The sequence below is a fragment of the Dermacentor albipictus genome, chromosome 7 (assembly GCF_038994185.2).
Source record: "Dermacentor albipictus isolate Rhodes 1998 colony chromosome 7, USDA_Dalb.pri_finalv2, whole genome shotgun sequence".
NCBI classification, from domain to species: Eukaryota; Metazoa; Arthropoda; class Arachnida; order Ixodida; family Ixodidae; genus Dermacentor; species Dermacentor albipictus.
Window position 1 is genome coordinate 18,741,254 of NC_091827.1, and position 15,603 is coordinate 18,756,856.

Here is a 15,603-nt window from a genome sequence, read left to right on the forward strand (position 1 = left end):
CGAGTGTGCCTTCAACCAAGTACGTATGTCACATTTGTCTTCCGCTAATCCCTTTGTGATCTACCTAACCATCGTCGTCTTGCGGGAAGATTTGCGGCGGGCCATGGACCGGTACACACTCCCGCTCCCTGTCCATAACTGGCTGACGCGACACGCGTAGCATTCGCTGCACAGCATATAGTTGGTGCGACGCTGCCGTAAGCAGTAACTATCAGGAAGTACAACGTCTGTGCTTGCAGATGGGAACAGATAACCTTTATTTCTTCCTCTTTCACCTCTGTAGGAGAGCCACTTGATTCGCATCACGTGCCAGCTTAGCGTGATTCCGGGTTTCTAGGTTCGTAACGTATAGTCTATAGTCGCGCTGATACAGCGAAAACGTTTCAGCCTCGGCAGAACGACGGGAAGGCATCGATATCCATACATTGAACGCGCAGGACACATAGGGTCTACGTAAATACGAAATTTCGATTGAAATATGGAGAGATTTCTTGAGAGCACGTCTATGTTGCTGCATTGGTTCGTTAAAGAAAGCGGAAATGTAGTTCGTAGGTCAACCACTGGTGCAGTGGTTAACATTTAAACCAACCGATCGAGTGGGTAAAAAAACGACTATGTGGTTAACCGACACACTAACTGACTGGGTGAATGCTTACTTCGAGTGAGGGAGCCAGGCAGCCAGCCAGCGAAGGAATGAGTGATTGAGAGATAATGACTGAGTGAGCAAGAGTGAGTGAGCGAGTGAGTGAATGAGAGTGAATGAGTGAGTCTGTGGTAGTGAGGGAATGAGCGATTGAGTGAGAGTGAATGAATGAATCAGCGAGCGAGCCAGCGAGCGAGCGACGGTTGAAGGAAATCAGTCTAAGGATGAACAGTTGGCTGATGGACACGTGGGTAGGTGACTAGTGAGATAGTGGCAATGAACTGTAAACATATGCGTTCAGATGACAGCTCATGCATGCATGCTACATGATCTTATCCCCACACTGAGTCTCCGTTTTAGCAGCACTTGACTTCCAGCCGACAGGCGACCACTACACTCGGCTTCGTAACAAGCCGCTGATTCTATGATCCAGCGGTCTAATCCATGCCTCAATCTGTGTCCAGTATAGGGCCCAACCACTTTCGTATTTCGTCGAACGTAGTGCCTTTTCTTCTAGCGTAGTCTTCAACCTGAAAATAAAGAAAAAGACGAAAGGATGCTGTCACGAAATTTTTGACACTAACTCCCGCCTATGTATTTCAATAAAATCACAGCTTACGACTTCCGGGGGAACAAGTCCTGCAGATTTCTTTCTTTTCGCGTATCTGTTTGTCAAGAAAGCACTCTCTTTCACTGAATAAGTGTTTGAACGTTGTGTTTAATGTTGTGCACTTGCCGCTTTTGTGTTATTCTTGCTATTTGTAAGTATTATTTGTGCTTTGTTTTTTCATCTCTCACTCTATGATCTAGGAGCGGGAGTGCGGGAGGCCAGTCACGTGGCTAGAGTGACCTTGGCTTTAGAGTACTCTCTCGCATATGCCGCCCTCGCTAACTTAATCTAACCTAACCTAACCTGACTGTGTTAACGCTGATGTTGATTCCTAAATACATGTGGCGCATACCAACAAAGAGATCGTCCACGCATCGAGAAATGAAGCGATTCGCAACAAATGTTAACCAAAATCTGCGTTGTCTTCCGTTACTGCGAATTACAGCGCACACCGGGACAAGGACAGGAAATAACGAAGACAAGCGCTGTTGCATTTCATCTCTAGCTGCTTCTGTTGTTGGCGTCATTGTGGTCGCAGTTCGGGAACATTGACTCCTACAGCGAGGGATCTGCCAAGAACGTGGTAACATATGGAAAGTGAGAACGAGTGTTGTCAAGTAGGAATTAGAGCTTAGAACGACATAAAGCTGAGCTGGTTGGTAAAGATTCTTAATGCAAAAAAAGGGGGGTAAGGCGTGCAGACACGGACACAAGAGACGGGAAGTGGACAACACGAACGCCGCAAAGAAGCAGAATTGTGCAGGTAAGTAGGAGAACAAGGAAAAGGGCTCAGAGTACTAGAAATGAAGCTTAGGGCGACAGAAAGCTGAGCTAGTTGGTAAGGATTCATAATGCATAATGCGTTCATGTTGTCCACTTCTCTTGTGCCAGTGTCTGCACGCCTTACCCCTTTTTGGCATCAGGAATTAAAGTATGCGCTTTTTTGAGAAATTAGTCGAACATTAACCCCCGTATTATCAAACGATGCTGCACTCGAAACACTTCCTCCTCACTCAACCGAGTTGAGCACTGTAGCGCCGTGCTTCGACTACAAACCACACTACTCCTCTCAAGAAATGCTTTAACGTAGAGCAGTGACCACTATACAGTCGAGACGTGGCGCCACCACCCATTTCCTCGAGCCGACGTGTAGGGCTGAGTGAAGAGCGTCCTAGAATACGGGGTTAATTTTTTTCCAGCGTTCCTGGAGGACACGAGGCTGTCGTGTAACTTGTGAATGAGCCGCCTTGCTACCACTAACAGCCGAGGGCTCTACGACCACCTCGACCTTCTCTCTTTTTTTTTCTTTATATCCCCCTCCTCCGCTTCCCCAAAGCGCCGAATCTTGCTCCCCAAAAGGGTCGCGAAAAAATATCGCCTCTTCCTCCTCACAATCTCTCTCTCCACACTCAACGGAGTTGAGCATTGCAGCATTCAGCGATCTCTCTCTGTCTTTCTTTCTCTCTCTCTTTCTGCTTCGTTCTCTCTCTCTTTCTATTTGTATCTCCCTCTATCTGCTTCTTCCTCTCTCTTTCTTTCTCTATCTCTCTTTCTTTCTTTCTCTCTCTCTCTCTTACTCTCTCCCACTCTATCTTTCTTTCACTCTCTTCTCATCTCTTTCTCTCTCTCTCTTTGTCGCCCGCATGTTCTCCTTTCCGCCAAACCCGCGCGCGGCACACCCACCTGTTCGCGCGCGACGCGACCGACAGCGAAGTAAGCGGCCTGCGGGTGCGCCAGGTAGAGACCGCAGACGGACGCGGCGGGACGCATGGCCAGCGTGTCGGTGAGCTCGATGCCCACGGCCTCCCGGACGTTCATCAGGCGCCACAGCGTCAGCTTTTCTGAGTGGTCGGGCTGGCAAGGGTAGCCGGGCGCCGGCCGGATGCCCTGCGAATCGGGGTGGCCATTTCGAGGACGCAGGGAATACCGCCCCGTTCCTGACCGCCGCATCTCGAGACCAACAGTCACGGAGAGAACAACGCTGTACCGATTTAAATGATTAGAGACAAACGTCAAACAACCCCTGTGTTTATGCTACGGTTAGTTCGTCGTTGCTGCTATTGTTGCTATTGGTATGGTATGGTATGGTATTCTTTATGCGATGGCGCACACCCACTGTGGGGGATTGGCCAAGATTTGGATGAAATTAGGCTATCTTTATTAAAAACTGTAAATGGTAAAGCTAACTGGAGGAAATGAACAAAAATAAAATGTTTAAGAATTCAAGACAATCTCTTTGTAGCGATTATAAAATTGTTGTTGTTGTTGTTATAAGTTGTTGTTGTTGTTGTCCAGCGAAGACGTCACTCATACCCACTTGGAAATTGCCCAAGAAATTAGTGGATAATTCCGAGGTAAAACCATAAATACGTCTCTGGCTGTTTGGCTGTTGTCCTTGCTTTCTGCATAACGAGGTTCTAACTTCATTTAAATGCAAAATACCTCGTCAAACTCGGTGCCGCGGTAGCCGAGAAACGCCATTTACTCATTTCCATGTATTCAGAGCGAGCTACAGCTTCCTCTTAAGAGAGAACGCCAAGTTCTACCAACTGTGGGAAGCATAATTTTTGGCTGAAGGCCTCATTAAAGAAATAGCATAGATTGGCAAACGAAAAAAAAACTGAAATACAAGGTTAACAAATCCCGTACCTCTGCACTGAATCTAAAGAAAAATCATACTTTATCTACACAAGTGCCAGTAGTAACCAACCGAATATGACCATCAAAACCGTCCCGGCCATGCTGTTCAGATACTTTGACGTTGATGGTGTGTGCACACAAGTCGAAGCAGTCGGGCGATAGGTGGCCTGACCAGCTCACTTGCCTTGTATCTGGCTGAATACAGCTCCGCTCGCTCCAGCGCTTCGTGCGGTGAGTAGCCCCAGTAAGTTTTCCTTACTTCGACGTGTAACATTTCAGCGAACGCCTGAAACGGCAGATTCACACGCTGAGCGATACGGTCGAAGCCGAACATATGCTCGGCACGTACATATCAGAAAGTAATCACTAAGAGGAACTGGTCGTGACTGTGTACAGCCTTATAAAACACGCCACGATGGTTTTCAATACTCGTTCTTTCCTCCGTGTATTAATATATGGAAGGGCCTTTCGAACTGCACTGTAACAGCACAAAATGCGAACGAATTTTATGCTCAACTAGAATTGTATTACGGACAACGCGATAATTAAGAATTGATCATGTTTACTGTTATTCTGTGTATACTGTGCATACTTGTTCATCGTCCCTGTAATTTGTGTTTGACAATGCTGTACAACGTTGTATTGTCGGTGCTGAAATTTGTCTTTTTATTTTGACAATTCCTCTCCTGTAATGGTCCTCAAGTGAGGGCTACAGTATTCCTAAATTATATATATATATATGTGTGTGTGTGTGTGTGTGTGTGTGTGTGTGTGTGTGTGTGTGTGTGTGTGTGTGTGTGTGTGTGTGTGTGTGTGTGTGTGTGTGTGTGTGTGTGTGTGTGTGTGTGTGTGTGTGTGTGTGTGTGTGTGTGTGTGTGTGTGTGTGTGTGTGTGTGTATCGATCCCGAATGTAATGCAAAATATTCTCTATATCGAACGCGCGAAACTTACTGGCCGGCTACATCGTACTATATCGCGAGTGCATATATCTAACTCACCCGTCCGCTGGCAGCACCATCACACCATTGAAACTAAGGAGTTGTCTCTCCCGACGCCTCAGGGAGGCCCTTTTCTGTAGTGTAGGTGCTGCGTCACTACTGCGCTGACACTAAAGTAGGCAGGCCTGAGCCCGTCTACAGGAGCTCGGGCATCGGGAACGTCATTCATCTAGCGACGCTCAGAAATACCTGAGGCAAAGGCGGAATTCCTGCCTACTACGCGTGAGTTTTGTCTTCAGTAAATCAACTTTTCCCCCGCATGTTTTCTTCATTAAAGATGAGAAGGCTTGCGTCTATAACTGACGCATCAGAACAGTTAGCTTAAGCCCGTCATAGGCGAGTTTGTGTGTGTAAATTTACACGATGTTTGTAACTGTTTTTAGGGCATAAGCCTGTTAGTGATCACCGTGCGTTTACCTGTGTTACTGCGCTGTCGTGTTTCATTTATGACAACGTAGCCGGTGCAAAGGCAAAATATAAATGTTCAAGCAGTAGTCAAACAAAAATTACCTCTGCCAGTCTGTCAGCGAGGGCCTCTATCATTATGACCTTGAAATCGTCGTGGTTCTTTCGGAAACTGAAATAATGAAGACGTGTTAAGGAATTATTTGAAAAGTTTGGATGCGCTTTGTAGACAATTACAAGGAAGAAGACGGGACGGGCGCCTGTTTTGTCTTCTTCCTTGTGATTGTCTACAAAGCGCATCCAAACATTCCAAATACAATGAACCAACTTGCCCAACAACGCATCCTGCCAAATTAAGGAATTATGTATTTTTTTCTTACGTTATTTCCCGCTTTATAGGAACACGCAACTCCGGTATGTTCAAGGCAATGAAAAATCTACCCCAAGAAAGGCACGGCACGTACATATCTGAAAGCAGTCACTAATTAGAGGAACTGGTTGTGACTGTCTTGCGCTCCCTGTTTTATTGTTGACGCGTGAAGAGCAGGGCTGGTATTCAGAGAGAAGTTATATTGCTCTCAAGCCGTTTGTAACAGCAGATTCCAGCCATTCGCGACGACTGACATATCATTAGCAGGCAGACTAATGGCAAATACCATTTACGAACAAAAAAAAAAAACTGTGAATGCCGCAGGGCCCATGCACACAAAATGTTCTGACACTAGAACTTATCGCGAAAGAATATTCTAGGTAATTCTCCTGTGTGACTCGTCATTAGTGATGGCTTCTGGCCAATGTCAAAGAGCTCCTACGAGCTAAACGTATCTTGAATACGGCCGCAGATTCGCAGCCGACGCATACCTAGCGCACGCTTCCTCACATCCGAATCCTGCGGACACTGCGAAGAGGCCGACGTAGTCTTGGACGTCGCTTTCCATGGGCGCCACGAAGTCAGATAGGCAGTAGAAGGGCGAAGCCTTGCCCTTCGCAGCCTGGTAAACATACGCACATGAACGGCAGAGAACGTTGGTAAAAGCAAAGAAAAATGTTCAGGACCAGTAGTACCAAAAAAAAAAATCTCTTACAATAGAATTCTTCCTAAGAGAAAGTTTCAGGCAATCTTCAAGCTGGAAACCTCATTATGGCAGGTTACACGCCAATCGTTAAGAGAGCTTACGAACGAATAGCTTTGTCAGTTCGGTCTGGCCTAATTCACAACTTCGCTCGAGACAAGGTAAATATTATGACGGCCCACATCCTCAGATTTTTTTTTTTTATCAGTAAAGGACACTCTCTTCCCTAAATCATGAAAAATATATCTTAAACAATGCAAATTTGCGACCTAATCTTACGTCAGGCCTAAAGTTTACACAAATCTAAGTAGAATTACAGGCGCCAGAAATGGCTTCTTAAAAGCTTCTGCGCCAGGTGTCACGTTAACAGCATGTATAAAATGACGCCTGACCTTTAAATTGCACACACATTTCCTCTAAAATTTTATTAACCTCGATGCTACTTTCCCGTATCGCGAGAAATAAGCAATAGATCCAGGCTCGCGGGACGCTTGCTGTTATTTTGGGCAAAACTGGCAAGTCAGCTCTGCAAGAGCCCGTAAGATGGAGGAAGGTTCGTGAAGGAGAAAATCGTCATCTCCCCGATGTTCAGCACGAATCTGTAAGCGCGAATTACCTATAGAAACGTGAAAACTGTCAGCTGTATATGAGCTAGCGTGCGTAACGAGCAACAAAGGGCAAAGCAACCGTCGAAAAGCGCACCTGCTGTCGAAGTCCAAACAAAGTGCCGGCGCTCTGTCTCCTGGGAAAGCCGTCGTCTGTGTACAGGAAGATGTCATCGCCGACACTGTTCGCCGAATAAAACCCCACAACACCACGAGCTTGGAGCATCTTGCGGTCAACGATTTCCCTAAGCATCTGATTCGCTTCGTCAAACAATCTCTCCGCTTCTTCGCCTGAAAGAGAGAGAGGGGGGAGAGGGAGAGAGATAGAAATAGAGAGAGAGAGAGAGAGAGATGGATGGAGATAGATAGATAGATAGATAGATAGATAGATAGATAGATAGATAGATAGATAGATAGATAGATAGATAGATAGATAGATAGATAGATAGATAGATAGATAGATAGATAGATAGATAGATAGATAGATAGATAGATAGATAGATAGATAGATAGATAGATAGATAGATAGATAGATAGATAGATAGATAGATAGATAGATAGATAGATAGATAGATAGATAGATAGATAGATAGATAGATAGATAGATAGATAGATAGATAGATAGATAGATAGATAGATAGATAGAAGCTGCTTTTTTTGCTATTCTATCAGTTCACCTCAACATGGGATATTGTGGGGATTTGGGGAATTCGACGCGCCATGGCGCGGCCGCATTTCACCCATGTCTGCAATCCAAAAAGCCATGCCGTTCTTGCTCCGAACCAGTTTTAGCGGTGGCGCTCCACTCGCCATGGTTCGTGGGTGAGGGCGGAGCTAGTGACGTCACGGGAGTGGCCCTCGTGGCTACTGCCGTGACGGTAGGGGCTCTCTTCTCCTTTGGGACAGCGCCCGGTACGTACGATGCTCTCTCTCATCCGCCGACACCTTTGTGACTAGGATTGAGCTCACGCACGGCGCCTTTGCCCGTGCGGGGAGCGCGTACCTCGTGTTGTTTCCTATCCCGACGCTAAGCCGAAGAACGGGTGCCTAGTGCTCGCGCGAGGTCGTACCACGCCGAGCCGCACTTATCGGAGGCCCAAGCCGAAGGAGATTGCCCGAGCTCTCGCGAGTTGGCCCATTGGTTATCGCCAGAGCTAGTAGCATAGCCGCCGGGACTTTTCCTAGCGGCGCGTCCCAGCTTGAGCCTGTGCTCTCGCAGCGACGTGCTACAGGCGCCCCTAGCTGTATTTTTCGCCCTTGGTGCGGGACCCCTTTGGTTCCCCGCCGTCCCGGGACCGGGCGTTTGTGCAGTGTTGGGTGCCGTTGGAAACAATAAACGGTTTCCTTCATTTTAGGGCAATACTGTGTTTTTGCGTGCGTCGCTCGGTAGCCCCTTGTGGCCTGAGCTCGCGCGCAGCGGCGCTAGAGGCTGACGGCTGACGCGGCCCTGTGGCTCGCTAAGCTCGAACCCGCGGTGGTCGGTACTCCTGTGAGACCCGAAGACCCCACAATATACAAACTGCTAGAAGCTAGCTTTTCCAAAGTATCAGGTTGTCCTACACAAGACGGCAGACCTCGTCCTCGCGGCATTTGAGCTAAGGTTAGGTTTGCAGACAGCGAACGTGTAGTAACGAAGAGATGCTGCCGGCAACAGCGGCATCAGATCGCGAGTTCCTGCTTTGTTTCCGCTTCTAGGACGACGTCCGCCGTCTTAGTTTGGTAAACAAAAAAGGGGGGGGGGGGATGCGTGGGAAAGCGCACTTTCAGAAATTTTCATATCCCCACAACGCTGAGAGGTGAAATGGTGTTCCGTGTGCCTCGCGAAGCCTATCCTGGCCAAAGATAGGCCATACATTCCACAAGCAGGTTCTTGCCTAGCGTTTGAATTGTCCTGACTGAGCTCCGACCCAAGATATTGCACCGTCTCCAACTACTTCTACTAGCAGCGCAGGCGACCTCGTCATTGCATTCCCAAACGACGGCTTCTTTGAAGTCGAACACAGTTATAACGAACAGGCTTGCGCGTTAGAAATGGTCCAACATATCAGGCAATTTGATACGCCCAAATTCGTTCAAGACAAACTTCAACGAAACTGTGACGCGTTTGTTATACACGGGGTTTTCATCCCCACAGAGAATAAAAGCAAGAAAACTTAAAACAATATAACGCAAGCAGCTTTAAGGCGCTGAAAGTACACTCCGAGAGTTCATATATCTAACGTTCATATCCTTATAAAAGGAGTTAGATTAACATGAGTATTGGGCAGCTAATATTGAGCGTATGGTTTAGAGAATGCTTCCATTTATGCGGGTCCGTTATTCTGGTTCGACTGTAACAGAAACCAATCTCGAAAAACTTTCTTCTGCGTTCTGCAGGCGCTGAATGCGACTGCAAACTGTGGAGGCGACGTCAAGTCCGCGACGATCGAAAAATTAGCCATTTTTGGAGCAGATATACTCGCTTCGATAGGTTGAATTATGTGAAGAACAACATTGCTGGTGTTCAGCTATTTCGAAAATTCACCGGCGATAAGATACTCCCTCATGCGAACTTTGAGCGCAGCTCTATAGGAGTTTCGATTTCGCGATATACGTTGACTTGCGCGGACAACCTGTCTCGCGCGGCACGTTGCAAATGGAGCCAAGTGAGGCGCGACTGCCTCGCTAATCTGGAGATCGCGAGAGGCAGCGCGTGGGCGCGATTCATAGCAACCGCCGCAGACAGACATCCGCTCATGCAGCGCTTTGTTTCCACATATGGCATCGGTGGACGCGCTCGCCGCATGCCTTATCAATGGCGTCATCGGTGAACAGACGACCGCGTGCTATTAGAGTGTTTTAGTTGAGCGTGTTTGCGCTCCGCTAAGCAGTTAAGCGGAGCGGAAGCGCGAATGCGCATGCGCCGTCCGCTTAGCCGTAAGCGGGATAGCGGAGCGAGGAACACGGTCCGCTTAGAAGCTGCCTGAGCGGAGCGTGCCGCGCAGCACTTTGGCTACCGTTGGCGTCAGAATGGATTGGATTGGATGCAGAAAGCAAGCGCGCTGGCTAACACGTGGCGTTCCCCAAGACGGCGCTTTATTTTCCATTGGATAAAATGGACCGGTAACGCATTACAAGCGCACGTCTAGATACTTCATGGAGCAATAAGTTATATATATACATATATACGTTTTACTGTATAAGAGTGATCATAAAGTGTTTTTATTTTCTTTCATTGCCCTGAATTTAGCCAGGGGGCGCTGCAACTACGAAAGGTCCGCTCCGCTACGCTAAACGTATAACTAAAACGTGAAAATCGCCCGCCGCTCCGCTGTGGCTTAGCGGGGCAGCTCGGAGCGGAGCGTACCGTAAAGACGCTCAACTAAAACACTATATTGTGGTGTCATCTTCCATACGGTCGTCGCCGCAGAACCTGTCTTGTGCGGCACTACGCTTTTCTTCTCACGCTTTCGCCATACGTACCCTCCTCCCCCGCTTTCCTCGTCGCGCTCTTTTGGCTCTCTCTCCGCTATCGCCGTCTTTCCCCGAGTAGCTCTATCAAAGCGATGTACCGGCTCTCTAATCTACAGGCTTTGTAAAGAGTACTTATTTCCTAAATAAATTATGTGCTTTCAGAATACCTTATAATTTCTAGTGCTTTGAGAAAACTTAACTTCGTGAGACGACTTGGTTATAAACAGCGCTTTGTGATTCATTGTACTGTTTTTTTCCAACGGACGACTCACCCACGTCACCGTCTTCGAAAATCTTCGGGTACCGCTGGTTCGGGTATTTCCCTTTCAGCTGCCACACGTCGAAAAACGGTTTCCAATCGATGTAAGGCACCAGCTCTCCAACGTCGACGTCGTGGAAAAACTTCGTGCCCAAGAACAGTGGCCTTACTGTGCATTCGGGAACGCAAGAACACCGTGGATAAGATCCAATTGCTTTGCGTTGCACGTTAGAAAAGGTTTGTCGAGATGTGAGGCAGCTCGTCAACTTAAGCATGCTGCGTCAAGATTTCAAGGCAGTATCAGTACTGAGAGAAACATACTACAGCACATGTGTTTAAATTGAAAACAGTAATATCATATATATTTCGGTGCTCAGATTGGAGATGAAATACCTAATAAAATTGAAAGAAACCACACCTACCAGCGTGCAATGAGAGAGAGAGAGAGAGATAGCGCATTGGGCTTACGGAAGTTCGCATGTTACAGGGGCGATCGTACAAGCAGAGCTCTAATTCCACTCGACGTTACTGGGTAATTAAGAACCTTTACAAGTATTGTTCCCGGTTTCAGGACGATACACTTAACTTGCACGGACGAAGCTCTAGCCCGCACGTAGTACTATAGGCTTAAGATTGTCAGCCAGGAACCCTTTGCCTATGCACAGGTTGGGGGAAATTCCTTGAGAATGCAGAAGAAATTACGAGTGCACGACACAGGATGCTTCCCTGCATGGAAGACTGCTTGGCTTGTCTGGTCTGGATTCCTTACGAAAAGAAATTTAGAGAGTCTTTAGAGTGTCTATGGACTTAAAGCGGTCAGTTTTGCTTGCATGTTAACTTTTCCTTTCGGCACCATAAACTTCTCTTCTTTTTAACATTCCGGCATTCTGGCTTTCCCATTGCATTTCGGTCTTTCTCTCTCCCTCGCTCTCTCTTTGCGCTTTTCTTTTTCTGCTTTATGGATAATCTACAAATTCTCTATAGGTGAAAGTCTGTAGCATGTCTATTGCTCAATAATGGCACACAGACTTTCAAACGAGTTGTTTACAGGTAGACACCAGTCGACAAAAAGTGTAAGCCCATTGATCTACAGGCTCTCGACAAACAATCTGCAGATATTTCAAAGATATATTTCAAAGAGAAACAAAAAGACGAAATGATGAAAAAAAAAGAAACCTCTGTAGGAATAGACTCTCTAAATAAACTATTGTAGCGTTGACGTGACACAAAGCTTCATTTGAGCCTTAGAGCACCATCACTGCTGTTTGAAAGTGATCTGCTGATTCATACTTGGGATGAAATCAGTGTTCCAGTTGAGCTGAAGTCTGTTCTGCCTGGCGTATTCCAGGGAGACGTACTTCCTTTCCTAAAAGAAGGAAGGAAGAAAGTAAGGATGGATTCTTGAGGAATATCTATAATCTGGCGAGCTTTGATGGAGAAATGTTTAGAAATAGAAGAGACGCAACTCACAGGTAGGGGTAACAGGTTAGTGGCTTTGTTATTTTATTTGAGTTGCGAATTTTCACAGTACAACAATTGTAGCGCATTCTAGAACATTTTTGCATACATAAAGAAAGGACGCAGAAATTATTTGATGCAGTGCTACTAATTATAGCTAGGAGCTGAATAAAGCGTGCCTAATTATTCTGCAAGCTTGAAGTGACGTTACTAGTGACGTCGGTATAGCGACTTCAGCTATCGCATTATATATGTATGATTACAAAAATGTTCTACGATACTGCAACGTTTCGAAGCGTATTGTTCTTCTATTTCGGAAAAGCTCAAATAAATTTGGAGTTAGCCTCCATTATGGAAGCACTAACAGTGTTAAAGTCACCATAATTATTTAACATTCAGTAAGCCGTGTATGGCATACTCGCAAATGTTCTAATCACTGGTGTGCAAAAAACATTGTTCGTACGTCAATACAGACAATATCATTACTAATGTTGGCATAATTAAAGCCGAGCCTTTTCCCGTTTACACCGGTTGTACCTTTGCACATTCATTCATTCATTCATTCATTGTACTTTGGAAAGCCTTAGTGGATAACATTACATCTAAATGTAGGAGGGAAGGGGGGGGGGCGCAATATATATCAACATAGCTATAACTAGTTACTAGTATATGAAAAAAAATTTTAACTGCAAATTTTGGAATGCAAACGGAGCATATAATCTATATATTTTGGCAAACTCACACAAATGCAAGAGCAAATAAAAAGTTGTATATTTATGAAGGCGCATATACAGAATACACTAATTTCTTAGAATATATAAGTGTAGAAGTTTTGACAATTCATTGTGTTAAACGACAGCATCATGCAATAAGTGAGCAAGTGTAAGATTATACAAGGCACTAAGAATCTACTTGAGCCTTTCATGTTTCTATAATTTCGCCCTCCAAGTGGAGAGGCATATGCTCCTGAGGGAGAGGGGCGGCTTTTTAAGAAATCCTGGAGAGATTTGCCTGGCGCTCTGCTCCGGATGGGATGATTGAGAAATGAAAATGATAAGCTCAGTGCACGTCACATACATACGACATGCACAAAAACAAAACAGCACAATACGCAACATAAAAACAAAGACTAAACGCCCTATAAAAAAAATACAGCGTGTCTATAATCCTACATGATCCTATAGAATCGTGTATGAAATCCCGTATGCTCTCATATAAACCCACACGATCGCGCAAGATAATGGTACGCGGCCTGTGGGTCTTTCACAATAGGGAGGGCGACGTTGAAGTAGAACCAGGTAATGAAATGAGACAAAACATAGAATAATTTAACGATTGTGTTTAATTGAAGCTGCCTGTTTCATATGATGATACCTATAAAAAAGTCGAGCCCCTCGGCTTCCTTTATTCTTCTCGCTCAATGAATAGCGAATGCCTCGATTTCATTAGCCTCGATAGCACGAGGTGCCATGAGGTATCAACCCTCGTAGGTCGTGTTATACACGATGATTTATTGGTTTAATTGTTAGCTGGCTCCTAAGTTGACGTTCTACGCGACGCCTTCCTGGTTGAAAGGATGTGCCACTGCCATAGTCGTTAGCGGATCTGGCTGACACTTCAAAAGCTAACCTTGAACAGGAAATACCTAGCAATGTTTGCTGGAGGACGGCTGCCGCGGTAGCCTATAACGGTAGAGCACCATGACACGTGATGCGGAAGGTGTGGGTTCGGCTGCCATTTGAGGCGAGTTATATAGAGTTATATTTCCAATTTTGTTTTCTTATTATTTCTACATTTCCACGAAGTGTAACAGCTAATTTCCTCTATGTTTCTCCAGCTTTTTTTTTTATTGAACGTGTGCATAAGAAGAGGTCTGCATCATGGGTGATGCCCGCTGTCATTTCCTTCTTAGTCAAACAGTGCTTAGCATAAGACAGGTCGGCTTAAACAAACAAACAAACGAGCAAACAGGACAAACAGTTCATAGTGACAAGTAGGTCCGCTCCAAATACGCACATAAATAAACGAGATAGAATATCAACAGAACAGCTTCATTGTCTGTTTTCCTCACATAGGGTTTTAACTCACTGATACAAATCTATCTTGGAAAGGTGTCTTCGTTGGGCGAGACGCACAGGCAGCCCTCATCAGACCCTTTGTGCAATATAATGCCCACCGTCTGCAATCTCCCTCAAACATAACTTGTAAACGATTACGTAAAAATATTCGTCCCGGATGTAAAGTTGGACGCATGCGTAACTGTATATGGAAGGGGTTTAGTGCTAGCAAGTGGTCGAGAATATTTAGCACTAGGGTGATAAACACCATGCTGTCGTGGCAGCTAGACAACGACAATCACTCGTAAAATACGCTTAGAATACCACGATATGGCGTGTGTGTGTAACAATCCAGAATTCAGCGTTGACACACCGACCCTACACACGATGTTACAGCTCCGCTTTGCTTTTTACGCAAAGAAAAAAAAATTACGCAGAAACTCCTCTGGGAGTTGTATAACTATACGTAAGCATTGTGCCATTTGGCTCATTTCCACGCGGCCCGGTGTCATTATCAATGTTACGAAACCTGATGCGACCAATGTAAACGACAGAGCTGCGGCGACACAAACTGCTGCGGACGGCGGCGCAAGGTGAATTGATGAGGCAAGCAAACTACTGCAGATGGCGGCACCAGATGCGCTGGTGACGTTCCGATCATTATAAGCCGTTATCACTCTTCAGCGTCGAACCATTATCAACCGTAACCAACCGTACTCCGGCGACAGCTGCGTATGGCGCAGCCACGCGGGCCCTATCTTGAAAGCGATCTGCGATGGGGACAGAGGACGCCGGGTGCTGATAGCTTCGTGTGCGCTGTGTTCCGGCTGCTGAGTTCGCGTTGAAAAGAGAGGCAGCATGAAGGTGAAATCGCTCGCTGCTGCGGGTCCTATCTTGAAAGCGATCGTCTTACGTGACGGACGGACGGACGGACGGACGGACGGAAGGACGAGTTTCCTCGTTGGGTAGGCATAGAAATGATTACGCATTTAAAAATCGTTTTTTTTTTTTACGAGAACGAACGTGAGGGTAGAGATGCTCACTTTGTCAACTTATATGGAAACGCTGTTTTCGGCGTCCGACCATGGCGTCGGACTAATTAAATTTCTTTTACTTCACTATCTTCGGGATCGACCCACATTTTTGGATCTCTATAGACCCATGGGAACGGCCCGCAAGATATAGAAAAGGCTGGAAACCCAAATACCCGATGAGAAAAAGTGGAGACAGTCCACTGACGCAGACACTGTCTTTGAAATGTAAGTCCTTCAGCTTCGTAACATATCAGTCTGCAAGAACAACCAAGCTTAAAAGCGATTATGTCACTGAGCTGTCTTTGGGTCTGAAGAAGTTATGGAGACTTGTACGGAACCTTGAGTAGCAGCACCCCCCTCCCCCCATT

At 46.0% G+C, this 15,603-nt stretch overlaps 1 protein-coding gene across 2 annotated transcripts in view; it reads right to left on the reverse strand.

Annotated features, from left to right (window-relative positions):
• Positions 1-254: 254 nt before the first annotated feature.
• LOC135896640 (methionine synthase-like) overlaps positions 255-15,603 on the reverse strand; it is a 45,987-nt gene continuing 30,638 nt past the window's right edge. Inside the window, exons 26-33 of one of the 2 annotated variants that reach the window (XM_070521162.1) lie at positions 11,977-12,052; positions 10,700-10,855; positions 7,072-7,265; positions 6,158-6,288; positions 5,402-5,468; positions 4,078-4,179; positions 2,937-3,140; positions 255-1,173 (exon numbers count right to left, since the gene is read on the reverse strand). In XM_070521162.1, coding sequence (XP_070377263.1) covers positions 1,093-1,173; positions 2,937-3,140; positions 4,078-4,179; positions 5,402-5,468; positions 6,158-6,288; positions 7,072-7,265; positions 10,700-10,855; positions 11,977-12,052 — 1,011 coding nt within the window. In that variant the 3' untranslated portion in view covers positions 255-1,092. The remainder of the gene's footprint in view (positions 1,174-2,936; positions 3,141-4,077; positions 4,180-5,401; positions 5,469-6,157; positions 6,289-7,071; positions 7,266-10,699; positions 10,856-11,976; positions 12,053-15,603) is intronic. The other variant, XM_070521163.1, reaches the window with a different exon arrangement.